Source organism: Pogoniulus pusillus, chromosome 4 (genome assembly GCF_015220805.1).
Source record: "Pogoniulus pusillus isolate bPogPus1 chromosome 4, bPogPus1.pri, whole genome shotgun sequence".
NCBI classification, from domain to species: domain Eukaryota; kingdom Metazoa; phylum Chordata; class Aves; order Piciformes; family Lybiidae; genus Pogoniulus; species Pogoniulus pusillus.
The window spans coordinates 2,521,689-2,545,232 of record NC_087267.1 but is presented as its reverse complement, the minus strand read 5'-3'; the positions used below and the strand labels follow the sequence as shown (position 1 = coordinate 2,545,232).

The 23,544-nt window shown below is 45.6% G+C and overlaps 1 protein-coding gene across 10 annotated transcripts in view; it reads left to right on the top strand.

Annotated features, from left to right (window-relative positions):
* The window catches only part of NAV3 (neuron navigator 3), a 505,349-nt gene that overhangs the window by 384,814 nt on the left and 96,991 nt on the right, over positions 1–23,544 (top strand). For all 10 annotated transcript variants that reach the window (XM_064141974.1, XM_064141975.1, XM_064141978.1 and 7 more), the window contains 3 exons: positions 6,428–6,536; positions 7,801–8,184; positions 13,863–13,982. In XM_064141974.1, the coding sequence (XP_063998044.1) occupies positions 6,428–6,536; positions 7,801–8,184; positions 13,863–13,982 (613 nt within the window). The remainder of the gene's footprint in view (positions 1–6,427; positions 6,537–7,800; positions 8,185–13,862; positions 13,983–23,544) is intronic.

Genomic DNA, 23,544 nt, shown 5'->3' with positions numbered 1-23,544 from the left:
AAAAGATTTCTCTGCTGTTGGCTTTACTTTTCATCTCTCAGCTCTTTGTAAGAGTGCCCAAAGTGATCATTTCCGAAGCTTTGTTCTTCAGACAGTCAAAAGGCTGAAGTGGCCGCTTGCTTTTCCATGGTTAGATAACCTGTGTCGAGCCTGGAGCTTCTTTGCCAGTGGATATGTTAGTCTGTGTTTAAACATTCAGGATGAAATGTTTGCTGTGTATATACTGCAACAAGCTGTCATCTCTTTTTTTGGCATACCTTTTGTTGTGGGACTGTACAAGTGTGCTAAAAAGGGATTCTCAAAGAGATTAGAGGCTTGTTAGCAAAGGAAGCTGAGCTCTCCTCTTCAGCTGTGTCGCTGAGCAAAAGCCTGTGAGCCTCATTTTCCTCACCTGCAGAGTAAAGCTGGTACTTTGTGAATGGAGTTAGTATCTAAGAGTGGGCAATTCTCTGGGGAGCTGCTGATTAACTTTAAATCCTTTTGTGTAAATCAGGCAATGGACGGAATTATTTTTCTGCCATTTATCTGGTTTGGGCTTTAATTACCTGTGCAGAAGCACTGAAATTATTATGAACAGCATTGTTAAATGTGCAGTTATGGCTAAGATTCCAAACTGTGAGTGTAGAAGTTTCACCTAGGCAGGTAGTGATGTCCATGAAATGCTTGTTTTTATTTCCTATGTACCTATTTCGCACAATGGGAGAAATGACTGCACTCTCTAGACATTTATTTTGCACTCTCTGGACATTTATTTTGCACTCTCTGGACATTTATTTTGCACTCTCTGGACATTTATTTTGCACTCTCTGGACATTTATTTTGCACTCTCTGGACATTTATTTTGCACTCTCTGGACATTTATTTTGCACTCTCTGGACATTTATTTTGCACTCTCTGGACATTTATTTAACAAGACCAAGTGCCAGGTCCTGCATTTGGGGCACAACCCCATGCAACACTACAAGCTTGGGGCAGAGTGGCTGCAAAGCTTCCTGCTAGAGAAGGGGCTGAGGTTACTGGTTAATGACCTGCAGAATGAGAGTCAGCAGTGTGCTCATGTGGCCAAACTGGCCAATGGCATCCTGGCCAGTATCAGGAATACTGTGGCTAGCAGGAGTAGGGAAGTGATCATGCCTCTCTACTCAGCACTGTTGAGGCCACACCTCAAATACTGTATTTGGTTTGGGCCTCTCACTAGAGGAAGAACATTGAGTTACTGGAGTGTTCCAGAGAAGGGCAATGACTCTGGTGAACAAGTTCTATGAGTGTCTGAGGCAACTGGGGTTGCATAGCCTGGAGAAGAGGAGGCTGAAGGGAGACCTCAATGCTCTCTACGGCTACCTGAAAGGAGGCTGTAGTGAGGCAGGGCTTGGTCTTTTCTCTCTACTACCAAGATAGAACAAGAGGAAATGGCCTAAAATTTTGCAGGAGAGGTTTAGATTGGATATTAGGAAAAAATTGTTTCCTGAAATAGGCAGTAGAAGAGGCTCCCCAGGGAGGTGGTAGAGTCACTGTCCCTGAAGGTGTTCAACATACGTGTGGACAGGACACTTTAGAGTGTGGTTTAGTAGTCATGGTGGTGTTAGATTGATGGGTGGACTTGGTGTCCTTACAGGTCTTTTCCAACCAAAACTATTCTATGGTTGTAGGATTGAGATAAGCTGTGATGATTTAGTAGTTACGGGCAAGAATCTGGGGCCAGTCTTCTGGAATCATAGAATTAGTCAGGGCTGGAAGGCACCACAAGGGTCATCTAGTTCCAACCCCCTTGCCACAAGCAGAGACACCTCACACTAGATCAAGCTGTCCACAGCTGCATCCAGTCTGGGGCTTCAACCACCTCTCTGGGCAACCCATTCCAGCCTCCCACTACTCTCATGCTCAGCAACTTCCTCCTCATGTCCAGGCTGAATTTACCCATTTCTAGCTTTGTTCCATTCCCCTTAGTCCTATCACTACCTGACACTCTAGAAAGTCCCTCCCCAGCTTTCTTGTAGCCCCCTTAAGATACTAAAGGCCACAATAAGGTTACCTCAGAGCCTTCTCTGCTCCAGACTGAACAGCCTCAACTCATTCAGTCTGTCCTCACAGCAGAGCAGCTCCAGCCCTCTGAACATCCTCAAGGCCCTTCTCTGGACATGTTCCAGCACATCCATATCCCTCTTGTAATAGTGGCTCCAGAACTGGATGCAGTACTCCATGTGAGGCCTCACCAGTGTGGAGTAGAGGGGGAGGATCACTTTCCTTGCACTGCTGGCCACACTTCTGATGCAGCCCAGACTCTGGTTGCTCTCTGGGCTGCCAGAGCACACTGACAGCTCATACTGAGCTTCTCATCCACCAGCATCCCCAAGTCCCTCTCTTCAGGGCTACTTTCAAACTAGTCACTGTCTAGCCTATATTGGTGCTTGGGATTGCCTCGACCCATCTACAGGTCCTTGCATTTGGACTTGCTGAATTTCATGGGGTTGTCTTGTACCCAGCTCTGCATGTCAAGGTCCCTCTGGATGGATCCTTCCCTGCAGCTGTCATCAGCACCACACAGCTTGGTGTCACTGGTGAACTTGCTGAGGGTGCACTCAATGTCACTGTCCATAGTGCCTACAAAGATGTTAAACAAGCCTCTTTGCCATAAAGACTGAAGCTATGAGTGACTTAAGCAGATTGTATTTGATGGGGCCAGTGAAACTTTTGCATTGGTCTTTCTTGGAAGAGGAAGGAAATTTTGACAGCAATTTTGAGGATGCCCTAGATCTAGCCTTTGCATTTCAGTTTCTCTGTGTGTGAAATAGAATGGCTTTTCTCCAGCCTGCAGGCAGGACCACTCGAGATCACAAGCCAGGCAGCATTTCAGATATGTTCAGTCATGCAAATATGGATAGACTGTGTGATGGCAGGGGGTCAAAGTAAAAAGAGGCAATGGAGGAATCTGGACTCTTATGAGCTTATTATTTATGTCCCGGTTCTGCTCCAATAAGCACTGTAGTGTCCCTTCTAGCAGGCAAAGGAAAACACATCAACTATTCCTGTGGTCGATGAGAGGATGCTTGATGTAGATGAGGTGTCACTTTGCTGTCTTGAAAACATAGCTAATGTCAGGTGAAAGTTGAGTCTGAGGATGTTGTACTTCGTGGAGAAAATGTCTCAGTTGTTGTGTTCAGCTTTCTATTTTCTTCAGCTGTGGAACAGTGTCAGTCCATTGTCAGTCCATCCAGTCAGTCAGACTGGATGGGGCACTTAGTGCCATGGTCTGGTTGACTGGCTAGGGCTGGGTGCTAGGTTGGACTGGATGATCTTGGAGGTCTCTTCCAACATGGTTGATTCTGTGATTCTATGAATGCAAATAATGGAATTACTCTGTCTTAGAAGAATCATAAAAGCAACCCGGTTGGAAGAGACCTCCAAGATCATCCAGTCCAACCTAGCACCCAGCTCTAGCCAGTCAACTAGACCATGGCACTAAGTGCCTCATCCAGGCTTTGCTTCAACACCTCCAGGGATGGTGACTCCACCACCTCCCTGGGCAGCCCATTCCAATGCCAACCACTCTCTCTGACAACAACTTCCTCCTAACATACCTTAAGAGAAGGATGGAAATAAAACTTGTTTTAAAAACACTTAATAGCTGCAATTATGAGGAGTTAGTATGTAGTACTGTGTAGTATTTTAAGACTCCACCTGCATCTTTTTGAGAACAAAAATGATGGATTTTAATTTTTTTTTTCTCTTTTGATTACTCTTTGTGTCATTGAGATATCAAAAGAGATTAGACCTCAAACTTCTCACCTTTTGTGGAGAGATTAAGATCATTTTGATGGTATAATTTATCTGAAAGGGAAATGCTCTTCTCTGCAAAAACATTTTGGCAGTTTGCCGTATGTATGTGCCTCTTTTTGTGTTGGAATTACACTGTTAAGCTTTGTTATTCTCTTTACTGCACAACAGATATTAAAAAAGACAGTTGCTGTCAGTCTCGCTGCGAGAAGTTGCAGTGTTAACATATAGCAAAGGGCAACTGACAAGGATAAACAAGGAAGGAAAGGGCAAAGTCGCTGCAAATATGATGTATATTCAGTTCCTCAAATAAATAGAAAGTTGTGCTTTGCCTGTAATTCTGCCTGCTTACACCCTGGGTTTTGTCTTTCTGTGTGTGACATTCTATACCAACAAGTCTCTATTTCACATCTGCTTTGAGGCAGGGCAGGTAAGAAACAGGTGCTGAGTTGCCCTCATACACAGCTATTGCAGCAGGCATAATGTGGGCTCCTGGCAGCCAATTGACTGGAAGGGGGAAATCGACAGGCAGTAACAGTGAGTGCACCATAAGCAGCTGCCTTGAGCAGCTGTGGACAGTCTGCCTGGGAGCAGCTTGGGCTTTCAACAGCAGATTCAATCTTAAACAGGACCTGATGGTCTCCATCCTAGCCTTAGCATGAGCCCGTTTGCCAAGAAGGCCAATGGGATCCTGGAGTGTATTAGGAAGAGTGTGTCCAGCAGATCAAGCGAGATTCTCCTCCCCCTCTACTCTGCCCTGGTGAGGCCCATCTTGAATGCTGTGCTCAGTTTTGGGCTCCCCAGTCTATCTTTTAATTATTCTGTCATGTTTTTTTTTAAAGATAGCCTACAGAAATGAAGCTCTCAGATGAAACTGGAGAAAAAATACAGAATTCTATTTGGAGAGAAATACAGAGATAGACATTACAAAGCAATTACTGCATCCCTGGCAAACCCCCTTGAATTGTCCCCCAACCCAAAAACTAAATCTATACTCCTGTCTTGGTTCTGATTTAAATTCACAGAGACTCAAATGCATTTGATGGAACCAATAACATTTTTTTAGGGTGCCCTTCCCTCTTCCCCCTTCTCTCCTGAAAGAAAGGAAATTAGATGTAGAGAGAGCCAAAGGTAAGCACAGCCAAATGAATGAATCTTACTCAATTCAGAAGTTAAAAAAGAAAATGTTAACAATAAATTAAAAAAGGTATCTGAGGTAGGGAAGTTACAAAGGTATAGGGAAGGGAAAACAAATACAACATGTGTGAATACAACCTGATTTTTTGATGGTAAGGGGTTTGTCTGCCTCGTGAGTGATGGCCACGTGGTAAAACAAAGAGAAGCAGGAACAGGATGGTGATGCTGGTAAGCAGGGAGGCAGGGAGCACAGAGAGAGAACAGAAGTCCCCCTGCTTTTATAGACCTCTGTATAGGAAGGGGGAGTGGGTTAACCATGAACTACCTGGTGATGTTCAGACCCACCCCTGGGGAGGGATCCGGTTCAAGGTCACTCCCCCTGAAGGGTTAGCCCTGTACAACTCCCCAGTGCTCCAATCCTCCCCGGCCCCCACCAATGCCTCCACCATCCAGGAGGCCTAGATGTGATGGTTTGGGTGTTCCCCACCCCCCCACACACTTTAGAAGTCACCCAGACTAGACTCAGCCAGCTCTGGGAATATAAATGAAGCTATTTATTTACAGCAGCACAATAGATAAGCAGATGGTTACAGTATATACAGTTATAGACAGAAATAGACAAGGTAAAAGGGAATACAGAAACACAACAGCCCTCCCAGAAACCTGAGTCCCCAGGAGGGGCTCCCAACTGCCCCTCACCTTCCCCCTGCCCCTCTCAACCTTACCCCAGTCCCAAGGAAGAATGGAGGTTCAGCCAAGAGGTTATGAAGCAAAGTGGGTTAGGCCAAATGAAAGGTGAGGTTAGGGAGTAAGATGTTGCTCAGTCAGCAGCCCGAGGCAGAGTGAGTGAAAAATGGTGAGAGTGTTATCTAATGCTTTCATTTCTTCTTCCCAAACTCCTTCGCGAGACTCTGAGTGCAGTAGACATCACCACTGTTGTCCTTTCACAGCCTGTGAACTAGTTCTTCTCACCAAAACATTTCAGCTGGCTTCAAACTGGCACACTAGACAAGCCTCTGTATGCCCAAAACCAGGCCTGCTGCTCACATGTTCTTCCCGCTGAAGTGGCTGCTGCCAGACACAAGGCAGGAGGAGGAGAGGAGAGCAGGCTGGTCGTCTTGTCAGTTGATGAAAAGATAGCAGAATTGTGGGGTTGAATAACAATCTTTAGTCCCCAGGAGATTTGGGTTTGGTGACCCTATAGTCTCAACCTGGGACACCCAGTTTGAGAGGAACAGAGATCTGCTGGAGAAGGTCCAGCAAAGGGCTATGAGGATGGTGAAGAGACTGGAGCAGTGCCTGATGAGGAGAGGCTGAGGGACCTGGGGCTGCTTAGTCTGGAGAAGAGAAGACTGTTTTGTTACTGAGAGGATGAGGTTTTGTTTGTTACAAGATGAAAGAGGCAAACCTATTTACACTGGGAGTGCACTCTCAGCTGTGTATACATGCGTGCACTTCGTTCGGCCCTATGTGCTCATGGAACTAAAGTTGTGCTGGCTTTGCTGTTTTCTTCCAGGGGAAGACCCTGAAACAAGAAGAATGAGAACTGTAAAGAACATAGCAGACCTGAGACAGAATTTGGAAGAAACTATGTCCAGCCTTAGAGGAACACAGATAAGCCACAGGTATGCTGAGTTTGTGTAGACTGCTAAATATTTGTGCTGTAGGAGAGTATTACTCATTGCTGAAGGTTGGGAGCTGGAGTTGTTCAGCCTGGAGAAAAGAAGGCTCAGGGCAGAACTTACTGCTCTCTTCAACTGCCTGAAAGGAGGTTGTAGTCAGGTGGGCTACAAGAGGAACGAGAGGACACAACCTTAAACTGTGCCAGAGCAGGTTCAGTCTGAATGTTAGGAAGAAGTTCTTCACAGCAATAGTGATTGGCATTGGAATGGGCTGCCCAGGGAGGTGGTGGAGTCACCATCCCTGACAGTGCTTAAGAGGATGAGGCAGGCATTAATGCCAGGGCTTAGTTAATTAGAAGGGTTAGGTGATAGGTTGGACTCGATGATCCTAGAGGTCTTTTCCAACCTGATTGATTCTGTGAGTGAATTAGAGACTGAATGAACTGTGACACTAACCATAATGTTTGCCAGGCTGCCTCAACAACTTAATGACTTTAATGTACTCTGCTGTCAAAGTGTCTTATACAGGCATTTGTGAGGATGGTTACAGTTTCATATGCATCTACTTAGAGGATTAGTTTGGGGTTGTTTTCTGCTGCATAGACAAGCATGTGTGTGTGTGATGGTTTGGGCTCTTACCCGCCCCTCCCACACTTTTGTATTTGCCCCAGCTAACTCAGACGGACCCTGGGAATATAGATGAAGCAATTTATTTACAGCTAGCAGAATTTACAAGCAGCTATTTACAATATATACAGTTATATACAATTATATACAGAAATATACAAAGGATAAACAATACAAAAGCACAACTCCCCTCCCAGAAACCTGAGTCCCCAGGAGGGGCTCTCAAACTCCCCCAACACCTCCCCCTGGCCCTCTCAACCTTACCCCAGTTCTCAGGAAGAAGAGAGGTGCAGCCAAGAGGTTAGGGAGCAAGGTTAGTAGGAGCAAGGTTAATGAGATGTGTCTCGGTCTAAGGCAAAAGCAAGAGTGAGAGACAAAATGGAGAAAGTTTACTTCTTCTTCCCAGAGCTCTCAGCGAGACTGTGAGAGAAGTTGACATCAATTGTTTTCATTTCACTGCCTGTTATCTAGTTCTTTTACCAAAACATTCCAGCTTGCTTCAAACTAGCACAGTGTGCTTGGAGAAAGGTGCGCACAAGGAACTTGTTCATTGCCTACACACCCTTCCAGCCTTGGCTTTTCCTTGTTTCTCAGGAGCAGCCAAAACACAGCCAGCTGACTTGTCCCTTTTGTTTGGCAGCACACTGGAGACGACTTTTGACAGCACTGTGACAACTGAGGTGAACGGGAGAAGCATACCAAGCTTGACAAGCCGGTCCACGCCGGTGACGTGGAGGCTAGGGCAGGCCAGCCCTCGGCTGCAGGCAGGAGATGCCCCATCCCTGGGCGCTGGGTATCCTCGCAGCGGAGCAAGTCGCTTCATACACACAGACCCTTCGCGGTTCATGTACACCACCCCCCTGCGCCGCGCAGCCGTTTCGCGCCTCGGCAACATCGCACAGGTGGACATGAGTGAGAAGGGAAGTGGTGACCTGGACATGTCCTCTGAGGTGGATGTCGGCGGCTACATGAGCGATGGCGACATTCTTGGGAAAAGCCTCAGAGCTGATGACATCAATAGTGGGTAGGTAACACCTTTGTGCCCCATTTCAACTGAGACATGACTGGGAGGTGTAACAGGAGCTTTGTCACAAGTTCTGCTGTAGTGGAACTTGCTTTAAGATTGCAACATAAAAATACACATTAGCAGCCTTCCCCCTCAGGGGGTTGGGGCAGCTCTGCTATGAGGACAGGCTGAAGGAGCTGGGGGGTGTTCAGCCTGAAGAGGAGGCTCCAGAGAGACCTAATAGCAACTTGCCACTACCTGAAGGGGGCTACAAGAAGAATGGAGAGAGACTGTTTGCAAAGGCCTGCAGAAACAGGATGAGGGCAATGGCTGCAAAACAGAAAAGAGCAGATTTGGATTGGATGTTAGGATGCTCTTTACTATGAGGCTGGTGGAACACTGGAACAAGTCGCCCAGGGAGGTGATTGATGCCCCATCCCTGGAGATGTTCAAGGTGAGGCTTCACAGGGCCCTGGGCAACTTGATCTAGTCAAGGATGTCCCTGCTGACCGCAAGGAGGTTGGACTGGATGACCTTTGGAGGTCGCTTCCAATCCAGACCATTCTATGATTCTAACATCAACATGACTGCTGTGAACTTTGATAAGAGCATAGGTACTTCTTATTACCTGCTGGAATGTCTTTATTATCCATTAAACCATCATTTTTAACTGCTTTGGGGATTTTTGTGTTCCATTTGAGATGGTAGATGCAGTGTGTGCTGAGTTGGTGAAAAGCAGTTGCTGATAGCATTGACTTTCTTTGTTTCCACTGTATCAGAAATTAATCATCCTGAATTATGGCTATTAATTTCTGTATGAATATTAATTTTTATTATTGATTTTACAAAATCAGGGAAATTCCCTGAGGTTCTTTGGGTTTTCTGTTGACAGGAAGCAATTGCACAGAGTTAAACAGTTTAAACAATCAGAACTTGGAAAATAGGAACACGAGAACAGGAACAATTCTAACTGTCCTTATGGAGTCTTGGCATTCACTCCAGCAGATGTACTCAGGACACTGTTGGTCACTGAGTAAGTCTCCTATATCAAAGATGCTTTCAAACTCGCACTGATGATCCCAGGGTAAAACACAAAATCTTTCAAGCAGAGGGGAAGGAGTTGCTACTAAGCCACTAGTGTTAGCTGCAGCACGTGGCTGTCTTTAACGAGCTGCAGACAAGGAGAGGCAGGATGGCTGATGCAGAAAGGCAGGGCTTGTAAATCACCCCCCTTAAATACTTCAGTTTGAAAATCAAACTAGCCAACAGGGACTAGCACCATTGTTCTGGCCAATGAATTCAAAGCTTCGTGCCTCCTTTGACCATGCAGGTGCATTGAGGGCAGCACAAGATAGCTGACACATGGTGCTAAGCCCCTTAGTCCTCAAGGCTTTAGTCATCTGACTCAACTTCCCAGGGATTCCCGGCAACAGAAGGAGGAGAGCAAACCCTAAACTGGCCTGGCAGGATTTTTGCCCTACCAGTACATCCATTTCCAGTGTTGTCTGGTGTAGTCTATGTGACAGGTCAGTATTGCAATTTCTGGAGCATGCAGCTGAGCTGAGCTGTAGCAATACTTTCTCAGAAAAGAATAGATGGGTCACCTAGCACAGCTAGAAAGAGTAATGACCATTTTGTTTGATTGATTGATTGATCAGTTTATTGAGATTGGAGCACTGCATTCAAATTACTATCTCAAAAAAATCTCTCAGTCTTGGAATATACTTATGCTGGAATTCCTAAAGCATCATCTTTTAAAAGAAGTCATGTTAGTTTTACTCACACTTAAATTACTGTTCTGTGCTGTTGTTGCCATCTCAAGGCTGCTTGATGGATGAGGTAACATTGGGTTGAAGAGAAGTCCCATAGAGTACAGGATCATGTCACCCTACACTGCTTCACTCTGTATAAATTCAGGACTCTTACTGTCATCCATGTGTGAAGTGCAGGTACAATTAGAGAATGGCAGCTGGTGACATTGGATATGATACTTTCCTTACAGCAAGCCCAAGGTACTGGACACGTCCAGAGAAGGGCAACAAAGCGGGTGATGGACCTGGAACACAGCCCTCTGAGGCGAGGCTGAGAGAGCTGGGGGTGTTTAGCTTAGAGAAGAGGAAGCTTAGAGGTGACCTCATTGCTATCTACAATTACCTGAAGGGAGGCTGTAGCCAGGTGGGGTTGGTCTCTTCTGCCAGGCAACTAGCAACAGAACAAGGGGACACAGTCTCAAGCTGCACCAGGGGAGGTCTAGGCTGGATGTTAGGAGGAAGTTGTTGGCAGGGAGAGTGATTGGCATTGGAATGGGCTGCCCAGGGAGGTGGTGGAGTTGCCATCCATGGAAGTGTTCAAGAGGAGACTGGATGAGACACTTGGTGCCATTGTCTAGTTTGTTGCATAGGGCTGGGTGCTAGGTTGGACTGGGTGAGCTTGAAGGTCTTTTCCAACCTGGTTGATTCTATTCTATGATCAAAGCTCTCTCTAGAGCAGTGTCTCACCTCAAACACCATTCAAAGATAGATGGCTAGAAAAGCACAACTATAAAGAAGACCTCTTCCTCTGTCTGCCTGCTGCACTGTTTCAGTGCTCTGAATGGAGCCCTGCTGACAAAGCTGTCCACAGCACAGCATTAGTGGCTGTCAAGCAAAATGCTGTACTTGTGTGTGCTAGAAGGGAGAAACGACATATGGAAAGTGCAGTACTTTAGAGTCTGTGGGCCTTATATCATGAAGGAAGTAGAAGTGCTGCCTTTGACAAATTCATGAGTTTAATTTAAAAAAAAAAAAGAGATAGGGCAGTCCTTTACAGTGCCTGATGAGTTGTATTAATTAGGTTATCACATTAGAGGCTGACTGTAGTAATCTCGTGTGACTTTCCTTTGCAACTATAATAAGGATGACTCAACAGAGAGCGAGTTGCAATGTGCTCAATTAACATTTTAGGTGTGGTAAATGTTAAAAACAAGTTAATAAGCTCTGAAATTTCAGGATTCACTGAGGCATGTAAAGTCTTATCTCCTTTATGCCTTTTCCATTATCATTTTAATTACTTTAAGCGCTTGGGGACAGGAATGAAGCAGTAATTAGAAATGAGCGTGAGGAAGGCCTGTTGCACTTTTAAAGTCTGTCCTTTCAGGCCTTATTTATACAGGAAAAAAATCCATCTAGTCTGGATTGTATTCGAAGCACAGCTAAATCTAACATGCACTTCCAGAGCCGTGGAACACGCTGCATCATTCAGCTCTAGCTAAATGATCTGTCTCAAAGTCTACACTTTGTCTTTAATAAAAGGATGAATATAGTAAGTGTGACTGCCACTTCATCATTGAAAACAAATGTGGAGTTGCCTTCTGCAGAATCTAGATACCAGGGCTTCAGAAGTTTTTTGCTGAACTGCAGTCCAGATCTTACCAGTGCATGAAACACTTCGGAGGTTAGTTGAAACTGCAGTCCAGTTCTGGAGCCCCTGTTACAAGAAGAATCTGGAGGTGCTGGAGTGTGTCCAGAGAAGGGCTGCGAGGATGATCAGAGGGCTGCAGCAGCTCTGCTATGGAGACAGACTGAGAGAGTGGGGGCTGTTCAGTCTGGAGAGGAGAAGGCCCTGAGAAGACCTTATTGTGGCCTTCCAGTATCTGAAGGGAGCTACAAGAAAGCTGAGAAGGGACTTTTTAGGATGTCGGGTAGAGATAGGACTGTGGAGAATGGAGCAAAACTAGAAGTGGGTAGATTCAGATTGAATGTTAGGAAGTAGTTCTTCACCGTGAGGATGGTGAGACCCTGGAAGGGGTTGCCCAGGGGGATGGTGGAAGTCTCATCCTTGGAGGTGTATAAGGCCAGGCTGGATGTGGCTCTGGGCAACCTGATCTAGTGTGAGGTGTACTTGCCCATGGCAGAGGGGTTGGAGCTAGATGATCCTTGTGTTCCCTTCCAACCCTGATAATTCTATGATTCTAAACCAGCCCTTTGTGTTTTAATGCACTTGAGGTTGCCTTCATCCAAGATTGCAACCCGGGACACACAATGCCATCTCCAGCTGTAGCTGTTGCACTATGCAACCCTCCTGCATCTTTGTTCTCAAAATCTGAATCACTTCACCCAGCTTGAACTGGGAGGGGTGGAGGCTGCTGCTACCAGACTGCTGTATTAGCCCCAAGGTCTTTGGGAGAGTTTTCTCGATCAGATCAGCTCCCAGAAGGAGGGGGCAGCAGAACCATCTGGAGCACCAGTGGCGTGTGAACACCTCTGCTTGTGCCTAGAAGTCTGTTAAATGCCTGTGTACTTGCACACATGTTTCAAGTGAAAGATGGGTTTGATTGTGACCATTTCATGGCTCAGGGAAAACTGCTGTTAACAATTGCTTGATCTGGAGGTGAACTCCCATAGACCCTTTTAGCCATCACACGAGTAGTATTGGGTCTGTACTTAGCCTGTGATTTTACTTTGAGTAGGTTCACTAAGGTACAGCAATCTTTTCTCTTTCTGCATATGTAGATTTCACAAAGAAATTGATACAGATTCTGTACTAAGTTGCTACACAGAAGTTAACCAAAACCTACAGGAGTGGAATGTAAAAAGAGCAAGCCAATTTAATGAAAGGACCTTTGAGGGAGCTGTGGTTGTTTAGCCTGGTGAAGAGGAGGCTCAGGGGTGACCTAATTAATGTCTACAACTACCTGAAGGGAGGTTGTAACCAGGTGGAGTTGGTCTGGATGGGGCACTTAGTGCCATGCTCTAGTTGATTGGATAGGGCTAGGCTATAGGTTGGGCTGGATGAGCTTGGAGGTCTCTTCCAACCTGCTTGATTCTATGTTTCTATAGTAATGGACAAGTCTCAGGAGTAGACCAGGCTTGTGGTACTGCTCAGTGATAAGCACCCACACCTCTCATACTGATAACTACATTGTAGGGAGGCATTTCAGAAATTATAGCTGCTGCTTGAAATTCAGGAACATTCAATGGTTCCCTAGTGAGTAAGCAGCACTGTATTCACTGTTTGATTTATTAGTCAGTAATTATAATGTGAAGTGGTGGGAATCAAGCAAAAGGAACACAGATAGAAACATATTCTTAAATGTCATGTTAAGGGCTTCAGTGGCTATCTCTTTCCCATCTGAATAACATCATCCTAGCAGCGACTATGGAATTTGGTTCTCAATTTCTGTTCTCATTTAGATGGATGCTACTTATTTTTTCCTTCCTCCCCTCATCTTTTTTCACTTGCACTTTTGCTTTTTTCATCCTGTGCTATTCCTTGACACTGGAGTACTTAAAATGTACTTAAAATTTGAAAAGATACTTTAGACTTTAGTTCAAATAGAGTCATAGAATCAACCAGGTGGGAAGAGACCTCCAAGCTCATCCAGTCCAACCTATCACCCAGCCCTAGCCAATCAACCAGACCATGGCACTAAGTGTCCCATCCAGGCTTTGCTTCAACACCTCCAGGGACAATGAGTCCACTACCTCCCTGGGCAGCCCATTCCAGTGGGAAATCACTCTCTCTGTGAAGAACTTCCTCCTAACATCCAGCCTAGACCTCCTCTGGCAGAGAAAGTGAGAGTGTTTAGTATACGCACACCGTCTCATGTGACAGTTCACATCTCACACATTTGAATCCTACACTCCATTAACTTTCAAGGGAAACATGTTTGCCAGATGGCTGCATTTCCCACTGACTGACCACACATTTATTTGCAGGTACATGACAGATGGAGGACTCAACCTATATACCAGAAGTCTGAACCGAATACCAGACCTAACTGCTTCTCGAGACGTTATTCAGAGAGGGGTTCACGACGTGACTGTGGATGCAGACAGGTAACAATGCTTTGCTAAGCAAAAAGCTATCTGAGCTGTACAAATATTTTCATTCTGCTGATAGATCACCTTGCTCTTGTTCATAAGAAAGAGCAAGAGAAAGCAAGCTTCTGGGACTGATAGGCTTTTGAGGAAACACACAAAAAAGGGGCAAAAATTATTGGTGAAGGTATAAGAGAATATATGAAGAAGCACAGACCTTACTTGAAACCTTGAATCTCTGCAGTGGGGCATGATTGGTACAGATTCCCTTGTCAACTGGGGGGCAGAGGTGTAATACACCTGGTCTCCAGTCAGCAGAGAGATTGCATGTGCTTGTATGCCAGAACATACATTTGGAGCTGGCTGGAATGAGGCCCTTGCTCATCTTCACCCCTTTTGCCCTCTGTGGGTGCCAGCCCCCATGAGCAGTGGGAAGCCAGAAGCAGGGTAATATTCCATTGTCTATGCAGTGGGAAAAAAAGAAACAGCATGTCTCACACTTCTCTGTGTGTACATGGAACTGAGCCTACAAATGCACTCCCACTGCTACTGCTGCAAGTGTCTTCTGTTTCTTGTCCTTCAGCCTAAAGGAGATTGATATTGGTAGCTTGTTTGAGAAATGGATTTCATAACTCAGCATTTGCAGAACTTACTGCTTCTGGCTGTGAGGTTTTGGTCAAGCCATCACAGAGATAAGTAGCAGCTGTGAAATTTGGCCCTTTTCAGGTTTAGGGGTTGATGTCATCCCATCATTTTTAAAACTGAGTTCCCTTTAAAGAAAAAGAAAGTGTATTTAATCAGGGAAGGAGAAAAGGTTCATGGAGTGGCCTTGGCTTTACAATGTTGAAGTTCTAGAATATTAACCAAGAGATGGTATCATTTTTTGCTTTTCACAGTTTTCTGGTCAAAACATGCCTGTGACCCAAGGCATCTTTGTGGCCTCCTCTGGACTGGCTCCAACACTTCCATGTCCTGCTCGTGTTGGGGGCTCCAGAACTGCTCCAGAACTTGTGGGGTCTGAGGAGAGCAGAGCAAAGGGGCAGAATCCCCTCCCTTGCCCTGCTGCCCACACTGCTCTTGCTGCAGCCCAGCACAGGGTTGTGTCTGGGCTGCACTCACACTGCAGGCTCCTGTTGAGCTTTTCAACAGCCCAGACCCCCAGGGCCTTTTCCTCAGGGCTGCTCTCAGCCATTTGCCACCCAACCTGAATCTGTGCTTGAGATTGTGCTGACCCAGGTGCAGGACCTTACACCTTTCCTTTGCACAAAGAGTGAAGGCTGGACCACTGTGCTCTTCTGGACCCTCTGAGCAGTGCCCTGGAACATATTATGTGCTGTCACGTGATTAAAGCCTGTTATCATAATGCACAGGCATGAGAGACTTAAATTATGGATGTTCAGACAATTCTGGCATTTCCTGACCTCTCACTGCTTGGTTTTTATAACCTTAATCATGCCGTGGTGACAGAGATTTGTACTGTGTGTAAGTGCAGGCTTTTCCTTGAAGCAACAAAAAGATCTTTAGGAAGTGAAAAAGACATTTTAATGAGTTCTGAGGATAGCAGGACATCTGCTTGCCCCTATGGGTCACAAAAACCCTGCGTTAGGTCAGATGCAGATAGTTCATGCTGATCTTCAACAGCGAGCATCACAAGGTGGGGAAAAGAGCAGTGCAGAGCTTGTTGACACTCTTGCTTTGTTTGGTAGGGTAGATTTTGGTCCTCCACAGCTGGATGGGTACCTGAGATTTCATCTTATCTCACATATCTTTTCCTTCCACCCTGAATGAACAAACAACAGTATTTGAGTCAGGGCTTCAATGCATGCCTTGCTGCTGGCATGATGAGCTTCTGTGGAAGAGGGTAATTCTTGGATTATCCCTGTAGGTATGTGGAGGCCACATGCATTTTCTTTATGGTGTCATTAGTTTAAAGCTTTTTCACAACCATCCTGGCCTTTCAGTTGCAGAGACTCTGCTGGCACCTCTGTGCAGGCAGAAAACAATTACATGCTGCAAATATCTGATTTGCATTAGCAGGCAGGAGAAGACTTTCAGTATCCTGTCCATCACGAGACCCATCAATGACTGCTGACAGTAACCTCATGTTCTCCATGAAAGCTGAACTTGGGTTTTCTCTGACAACCTAAATTACAGCTCCTGCTAATGTTTTTAAATCTTTTTTCCCCCTTTTTGTGAGCTGATAGTGCAGTGTTTCTCAGATAGATGGGCTGATGATATCTCTGCCTCTCCATAATCCCTGTGAAGACGGGCTGAGGGAGCTGGGGTTGTGCAGCCTAGACAAGGGCAGAGCTTATTGCTCTCTACAATTACCTGAAGGGAGGTTGTAGCCAGGTGGGGTTGGTCTCTTCTCCCAGGCAACCACGAATAGAACAAGAGGACACAGTCTGAAGTTGTGCTGGAGGAAGTCTAGGCTGGGTGTTAGGAGGAAGTTCTTGCCAGAGAGAGTGACTGGCATTGGAATTGGCTGCCCAGGGATGTGGTGGAATTGCTGTCCCTGGAGGTGTTGAAGCAAAGCCTGGCTGAGGCACTTAGTGCCATGGTCTGGTTGACTGGCTAGGGCTGGGTGCTAGGTTGGACTGGATGATCTTGGAGGTCTCTTCTAACCTGGCTGATTCTATGATTCTAAGAGTAATGCTGTTCTGGCAAATATGTGTTTTCAGACCGATTCACATTTCAGAGATAAATCAGGAATGATTCATTGAAACTAAGGGCGTGGGATTGGTGTGAAGACAGTGGGACTGCTGCTCTGACTCCTGTCTGAATTGGTTTCAGGCAGCACCTGCATCTCCACTTCTTGCCAAAAAGCAAAGGATCAGAGGATTTCCATGTGGAAACCTAATCTGAGAGCACTCATACAAATGATATGAAATTGATGTTTGAACAATTTCTTAAATTTTGACTTCACAAATGCAACATAAGCCAAGGCTGAAGTGTTGCTTGCACACTGCTGTGGGGAGTATGTCAGTATGGAAAGGAGCACAGCACAGCCACTTGTTCTAGGGAAGAGGTTGCAGTGCTGAAAGGACACTGGCAGCATTACATCTCAGTGGTTGCATCATTCTTCTTTTGCTCTTGTTTCTAATTTGGACTCTTTTTTTCTGGCTCTATAAATGCTTATTCCTTGCAACTTGCCTTGCTTCAGATATGGTAAGAAATTAATCAGAGAGGAAGGTGTATTCTCTGCAGTGGTTGTGACTTTGGATGTGGCTGAGTTCTCAGTAGCATGATGTCACCTTTTGTTTGTCCTTCTGTCTTCCTCTTCTACGCTCTGGCATTTGCCTTCTGAGACTCTTAGAGGGAGTATTTGAGGAACACATTTTTCAGAGCAATTCTGCATTAGCAATTGGAATGAATCACAGAATGCCAGGTGGAAAGGGACCTCACCTTTCCAAATGGTCTGATTCTGCCTTTTGAGGCAACAGCATAGTTTAAATGAGATGGCTCAGCACCCTGTCAAGCTGAGCCATAAAACTGACTGAATTATGTTATTTGGAAGAATAATGTTTATTGCAGAGTAAGTTGCAATATTTCCAAACTGTTCTGTCTTGTCCATAAAAGCTTTTAGGGATGCTTAAAGAAGCCTTTTTTAGAAGGGGATAAAGCTCCACCAAGCTCAAGCATTATGCTCCTATCCCTCCAACCTACTGAATTTAGTGCACTGTTTCAAAACTCAGAATTTCCTTCCCTTTCATCATTCAGCAGTCAACTTTAAGTCAGGCAATGTCTTTCACCTCGCATCCCTTGAGTGCTTTTATTTCCCCCCCACCAGCTTTTCTTCAGATGAATCTCAAAGCTCTAAAGGTAGCCTATGGTGCTTAGTGTGCTTTTATCGTGACCCACTTCAGCTCCTTTGTTGTTGCATTGAATCTGAGCCCTCATTACACACATATCTTGTGCACAGGGAGTCTTTAATATGGTTCCACTGTCTGGGTCACATGTGCAAGAGATTTGGCAGGCAGACTGGCTCAGGCTGGCCTGTTTGTTCTCAGACAAACCATAATTGCCATAATACATTATTAATTGTAATGATAATAAAACAATTCCAGGTTTAGTCTGTAGTTCATTAGCTTCCTGCAGGAATGAATTTAAGTCTTCTAGGGTTTGTCTGAGTAAATGAGCCCTGAGTTGGAAGAGTGTACTTTTGGAAAAGGAAGTTTGCAGTGTTCAAAGGAGTCAAAGTGAACTGGGAGCTTTGTTTCATTGAGTTGTCAGTATCAAAAAAGGCTGAGAGATGTGAGCAGTAACTCAAAATCCTAATAGAATACAGAGACTGTTCTTACCCTGTAAAGTTGTGGTGGCATGTTGAAATTGCTGGTGATTGGAATAGAACCCTTTTAGATCTTGTCCAGTGGACAGTCATCCTTTGTGTTTTGCCTTTCTATCCAAATGCTTCTGCATAAGGCATATTTCTGCACTGAAATAATGCTGTGCTTCTACTGTGTGCCTCTGCAGTTTGGTACCTATGTGGTACAACTGTGATCTGCTCCATGTGATGTTTCTAGGAAAAGAGAAGGATATGGTCAGAGGAGATGAGTATGTCTCCATACTGAGCTGTGCACTATGTGCACACATTCTGCCCTCTGCCATCTCCTTGGTCTCCCAACATTTCAGCTGTCCCATTCTGCCCAGCAGTGGCAATGGCAATAATCATAGAATGGTATAGGTTGGAAGGGACCACAAAGATCATCCAGTCCCAACCCCCTGCTATAGGCAGGGATACCTTCCACTAGAACAGGTCACTCAAGGCCTCATCTAACCTGACCTTGAACATCTCCAGGGAGGGAGCATCCACAACCTGTTCTGATGCCTCACCACCTTCACTGTAAAGAACTTCCTAATATCCAGTTTAAATCTCCCCTCTGCCAGTTTAAACCCACTACACCTGGTTACAAGACCTCTCTCCCCAGCTCTCATGTAGCCCCTGTCAGATACTGAAAAGCTACTACAAGCTCTTCTCGAAGCCTTCTCTTCTCCAGGCTGCAGAGCCCCTACTCAGCCTGTCCTCATAGGAGAAGTGTAATAATATGTGTATTCATGCCATGGATAGGAAATGATGAAGTTGCATCAGTGAAGAGATATGCCTGCTTCTTGCTGTCTAGGATGTAAATCTGCTGCACTCTGTAGGGAGACTTCCTGTACCTTTGCTCCTGCCTTTACCACCAAGTGTCCCTTCTGATTGCTACTCATCCAGCCTGGCCTCAAACACCTCCAGGGATAGGACCTCAGCCACCTCCCTGGGCAATCCATTCCAGCCTCTCACCACTCTCATGCTCAACAACTTCCTCACCTCCAGTCTGAATCTCCCCACCTCCAGCTTTGCTCCATTCCCCCTAGTCTTGTCACTACTTGATAGCCTAAAAATTCCCTCCCCAGCTTTCCTGCAAGGCCCCATTCAGATACTGGAAGGCCATGAGAAGGTCACCTGGGAGCCTTTTCCTTTCCAGACTGCACAGCCCCAACTCTGTGTTCACAGCAGAGCTGCTGCAGCCCTCTGAGCATCCTTGTGGCCCTTATCTGGACACGCTCCAGCATGTCCACATCTCTCTTGTAACAGTGGCTCCAGAACTGGATGCAGTGCTCCAGGTGGGGTTTCAGCAGAGCAGAGAGGGAGAATCACCTCCCTGGCCCTGCTGGCCACACTTCTCCTGCTGCAGCCCAGGCTCTGGTTGGCCCTTCGGAGTGCAAGTGCACACTGCTGGCTCATGTTGAGCTTCTTGTCCACCAGCACCTCCAAGTCTGTCAGGGTTGCTCTCCAGCCACTCACTGCCCAGCCTGTATTTGTGCCTGGGATTGCCTAGACTATTCAAATAGCTCCAGAAACCATAATTATGGAATCTGTCTTATGAAGCACTCCAAATTTTTAACTGTTTTTACTACTGTTGCTCTCTTCTGTACTTTTAACCTTCCATAATGTCTTTTCACAGCTGTTGCTGTTAACATTTACCACCATTTACTTTTATTACCCTCAAATGATCCTGAATTTTCACAATCTCTGGTGTAAATCTTTCCTGGTTTTGGCATCTGCTAGGCTATCAAGAAAGTTACCAGTTAGGAGTGTCTATTTCAATGTGTATCTTCATTTTTATTGTTTCTACGAAGCACAGATGCTTAATTTAACTACCTAACACATAAATATGTATGTATCTATGCATGAAGTGCAGAACAACTCTGTCAAAAGAGCACTTCAGATTTTTTGGCTCATTATGTTGTTAAATATTCAGGAGCCTTTGAGGATGAATACCTGTTTGTGTTTTGGTTTGGTTATTTCAAAAGCATAATTAGAAATAAAATGTTCAGTAATGTGATTTTGTGCAGAGTTATCAGTTTAGATTCAGAGAATCATAGAATCAGCCAGGTTGGAAGAGACCTCTAAGATCATCCAGTCCAACCTATCCAACCAAGATCATCCAGTCCAGCCCTATCCAATCAATCAGACCATGGCACTAAGTGCCCCATCTGGGCTTTACTTGAACACCTCCAGGGATGGCAACTCCACCACCTCCCTGGGCAGCCCATTCCAATGCTCTTTGGCAAGAACTTCCTCCTAACATCCAGCCTAGACCTCCTCTGCCACAACTTGAGACTGTGTCCCCTTGTTCTGTTGCTGGTTGCCTGGGAGAAGAGACCAACCCCACCTGGCTACAGCCTCCCTTCAGGTAGTTGCAGACAGCAATGAGCTCTGCCCTGAGCCTCCTCTTCCAGGCTGCACACCCCCAGCTCCCTTGAAACATGAGGAGCAAGATATAATCATTACCCAAAGTACTCTAGGCTTGAAGATAAAGTTAAAGAACTTGAATCTCCCATGTGACATATATTTGAGTCCTGGAGTCAAGAAATCCCACACAGTTCTTTAAAGTATCTTGATTCATAGGGTGGCTGGAGGAAGAGTAACTTTTATGTTCCTGCATGGCTGTTAAAGAACAAATCATCTTGAAATCAACACTAAAATGGGTGCAGTTGAGATTACAGTTCCATGACAAGCACAGCATATTTCAGACAGGTGTCTTCTCACCCTGCTCTTGAGCACTGCCTCCCTGTTAGTGTGGATGCTGCAGTTTTGCTGGGTTGAGTGTATTTTGGCTGTTTTATTAAACCTGGTTTTATTTTGACCTGTGGGCCATTTGCTTGTTTTCTTGATTCCCCTTCTCTGCTGGGGAGAGGTCATTGGTTCACAGAGCAACTGCTCTACTTTAGACACTGCTTGATGGAACTGAATATAAAAGTTACTAGTTTGATAATTTAGTGTTAGAGATGCAGCAACTTGTGAATGCTTAGTTGTTATTTGTTCAGAACTGCCTCAGAGACACCTCTTTCCTTCTGGAGTAAATTCTTCTTCTTTCTTACTTAATTTAGTACAGACCTGTCTTCATGAGAGCTGCTGTGCACTGTGCACTTGCAGCCTGCAGGGCCAAGCAGAGCCTGGGCTGCAGCAGGAGAAGTGTGGCCAGCAGGGCCAGGGAGGTGATTCTCCCCCTCTGCTGTGCTCTGCTGAGACCCCACCTGGAGTATTGCATCCAGTTCTGGGTCCCCCTTTACAAGAAGGATGTGGAGATGCTGGAGTGTGTCCAGAGAAGGGCCAGGAGGATGCTGAGAGGCTGCAGCAGCTCTGCTGTGAGCACAGACTGAAAGAGTTGGGGCTGTGCAGTCAGTAAAAGAGGAAAAGGCTCTGAGATGACTTTCTTGTGGCCTTCCAGTATCTGAAGGAGGCCTACAAGAGAGCTGAGGGAGGACTTTGTAGACTCCCAGGGAGTGACAGGACTGGGGGCAATGGAGAAAAGCTGGAAATGGGTAGGTTCAGCTGGACAGGGGGAGGAAATTGTTGAGCATGAGAGTGGTGAGAGCCTGGAATGGGTTGCCCAGGAAGGTGACTGAGACCCCATCCCAGGAGGTGTTTAAGGCCAGCCTGATCTAGGGTAGGGTGTCTTTGCCCATGGCAGGGGGGTTGGATTGGAACTAGATAATCCTTGTGGTCCCTTCCAGCCCTGACTGCTCCTATGATTCTAGATTAAGGTAGTTTGTGGTGCAGGTGTGTGCAGACATGCTTGGCAAACAAAATATTAATTATAAGACTGTTCCAATTAACATTTTCTTAGAAAGCAATTGATTTGCAGCACTGCAGAAATCCTTTGCCTTGAATTCCACTTTATGTTCACTTTCAGAACCTTTGTATGCAGCAGCTTCAGCAGATCTCTAAGTGCATCGTGATGCACTCTTTTTTGCTTTCAGAGTGTAATAAGAAAGAAGGCAAAAGATCTATTCTGACAGCTGCTGGCTGTTCTGTTATACATCTGCTCTCCCTCTTAGTTGGCAGGTGAACAAAATAGGTAGATGAAAGAAAGGATAAATTTAAGTTAAGCTTAGCATCTTAAGAGTTTGAGTGCATGTTTGGTGCTTGCACAAAAGAGGAAAATTAGAAGGGTCTGACCCTTGCATTTCCTTGCAACGTGCTGCTCTTGGAAGCAAACCAATTCCACCCTGTCTCTTCCGTGGCTGCAGGAAAGCAGTGATGCTTGTTACATTTTTGGACTGGCAATTACTTTATGAGGTAACTGCATCATTAGTGGCTAAAAAAAGATAGCTGGGATCCAGCTGAAACCTAGTCAGGGGTTGTCTGTGATTAGATAACGTTTCAAGGAGGATGCATCTAAAGCAGGGTGGGTCATAAAACAAGCGAAAAAGGGAGTCTTTGATCCTACAGAAAACAAATGGACTTTCAACCCTCCCGACTGGCCAAAGGCAGGGTTCAAACACAGAGGGCATGAAAGAAAAACTGGGAGGGATACAGTGCGGCAGAAAAGCTTCTAACCAGTGCAGAGAACACACCCCACTGCAGGATGCTGCTTGCAGAGCACGGTGTGACCTTTATCCTTGGAAAGAGAAACATCTTTCCACTTGCTCGTATCAGCATTTGACTCATAAATTTTAACCATGTCACCTCTGAGTCCTCTTTTGATGGAGAGAGGAAAAGACAACACTCTCTCTTCAGTCTGCTTTTGAGTGCTTTTGCAGATGGAGGCTTCCTGCCCCTCCTGAGCCTCCTGTGACCACCTCAGCTCGGCACAGGAGAAATGTTTGGTGCAGCAATGTGCTTGGCGTTTGTTTTCTTTTGAAGCTACAGCACTAATCTCATCTGTATCTAATTGTTAAAATGGTCACTCTTAAAAGATTTCCTTTAAGCAGAACATTGTCATACCAGTTCAAGCTGGATCAGAAGTTTAAACTTGGAGTAGAACCTTTGGTGTGTTTTACAGAAGAAGCCTTTTACAACATGCACAGTACAGTTGTAATTCAAACCTGCTTAGTGCCTTGGATAATCTAACATATGATGATGAGGGGACTGGAGCACTGCCTGATGGGGAGAGGCTGAGAGACATGGGGCTTTGCAGTCTGGAGAAGAGAAGTCTGAAGGGGGATTTAATCAATGTTTATCAATATATGAGGGCTGGGGGTCAGGAGTGGGGGGACAGGCTCTGCTCACTTGCTCCCTGGGATAGATCAAGGAGCCATGGATGTAAGCTGCAGCACAGGAAGCTCCACCAGCTCCCTGGGAAGCCTACTC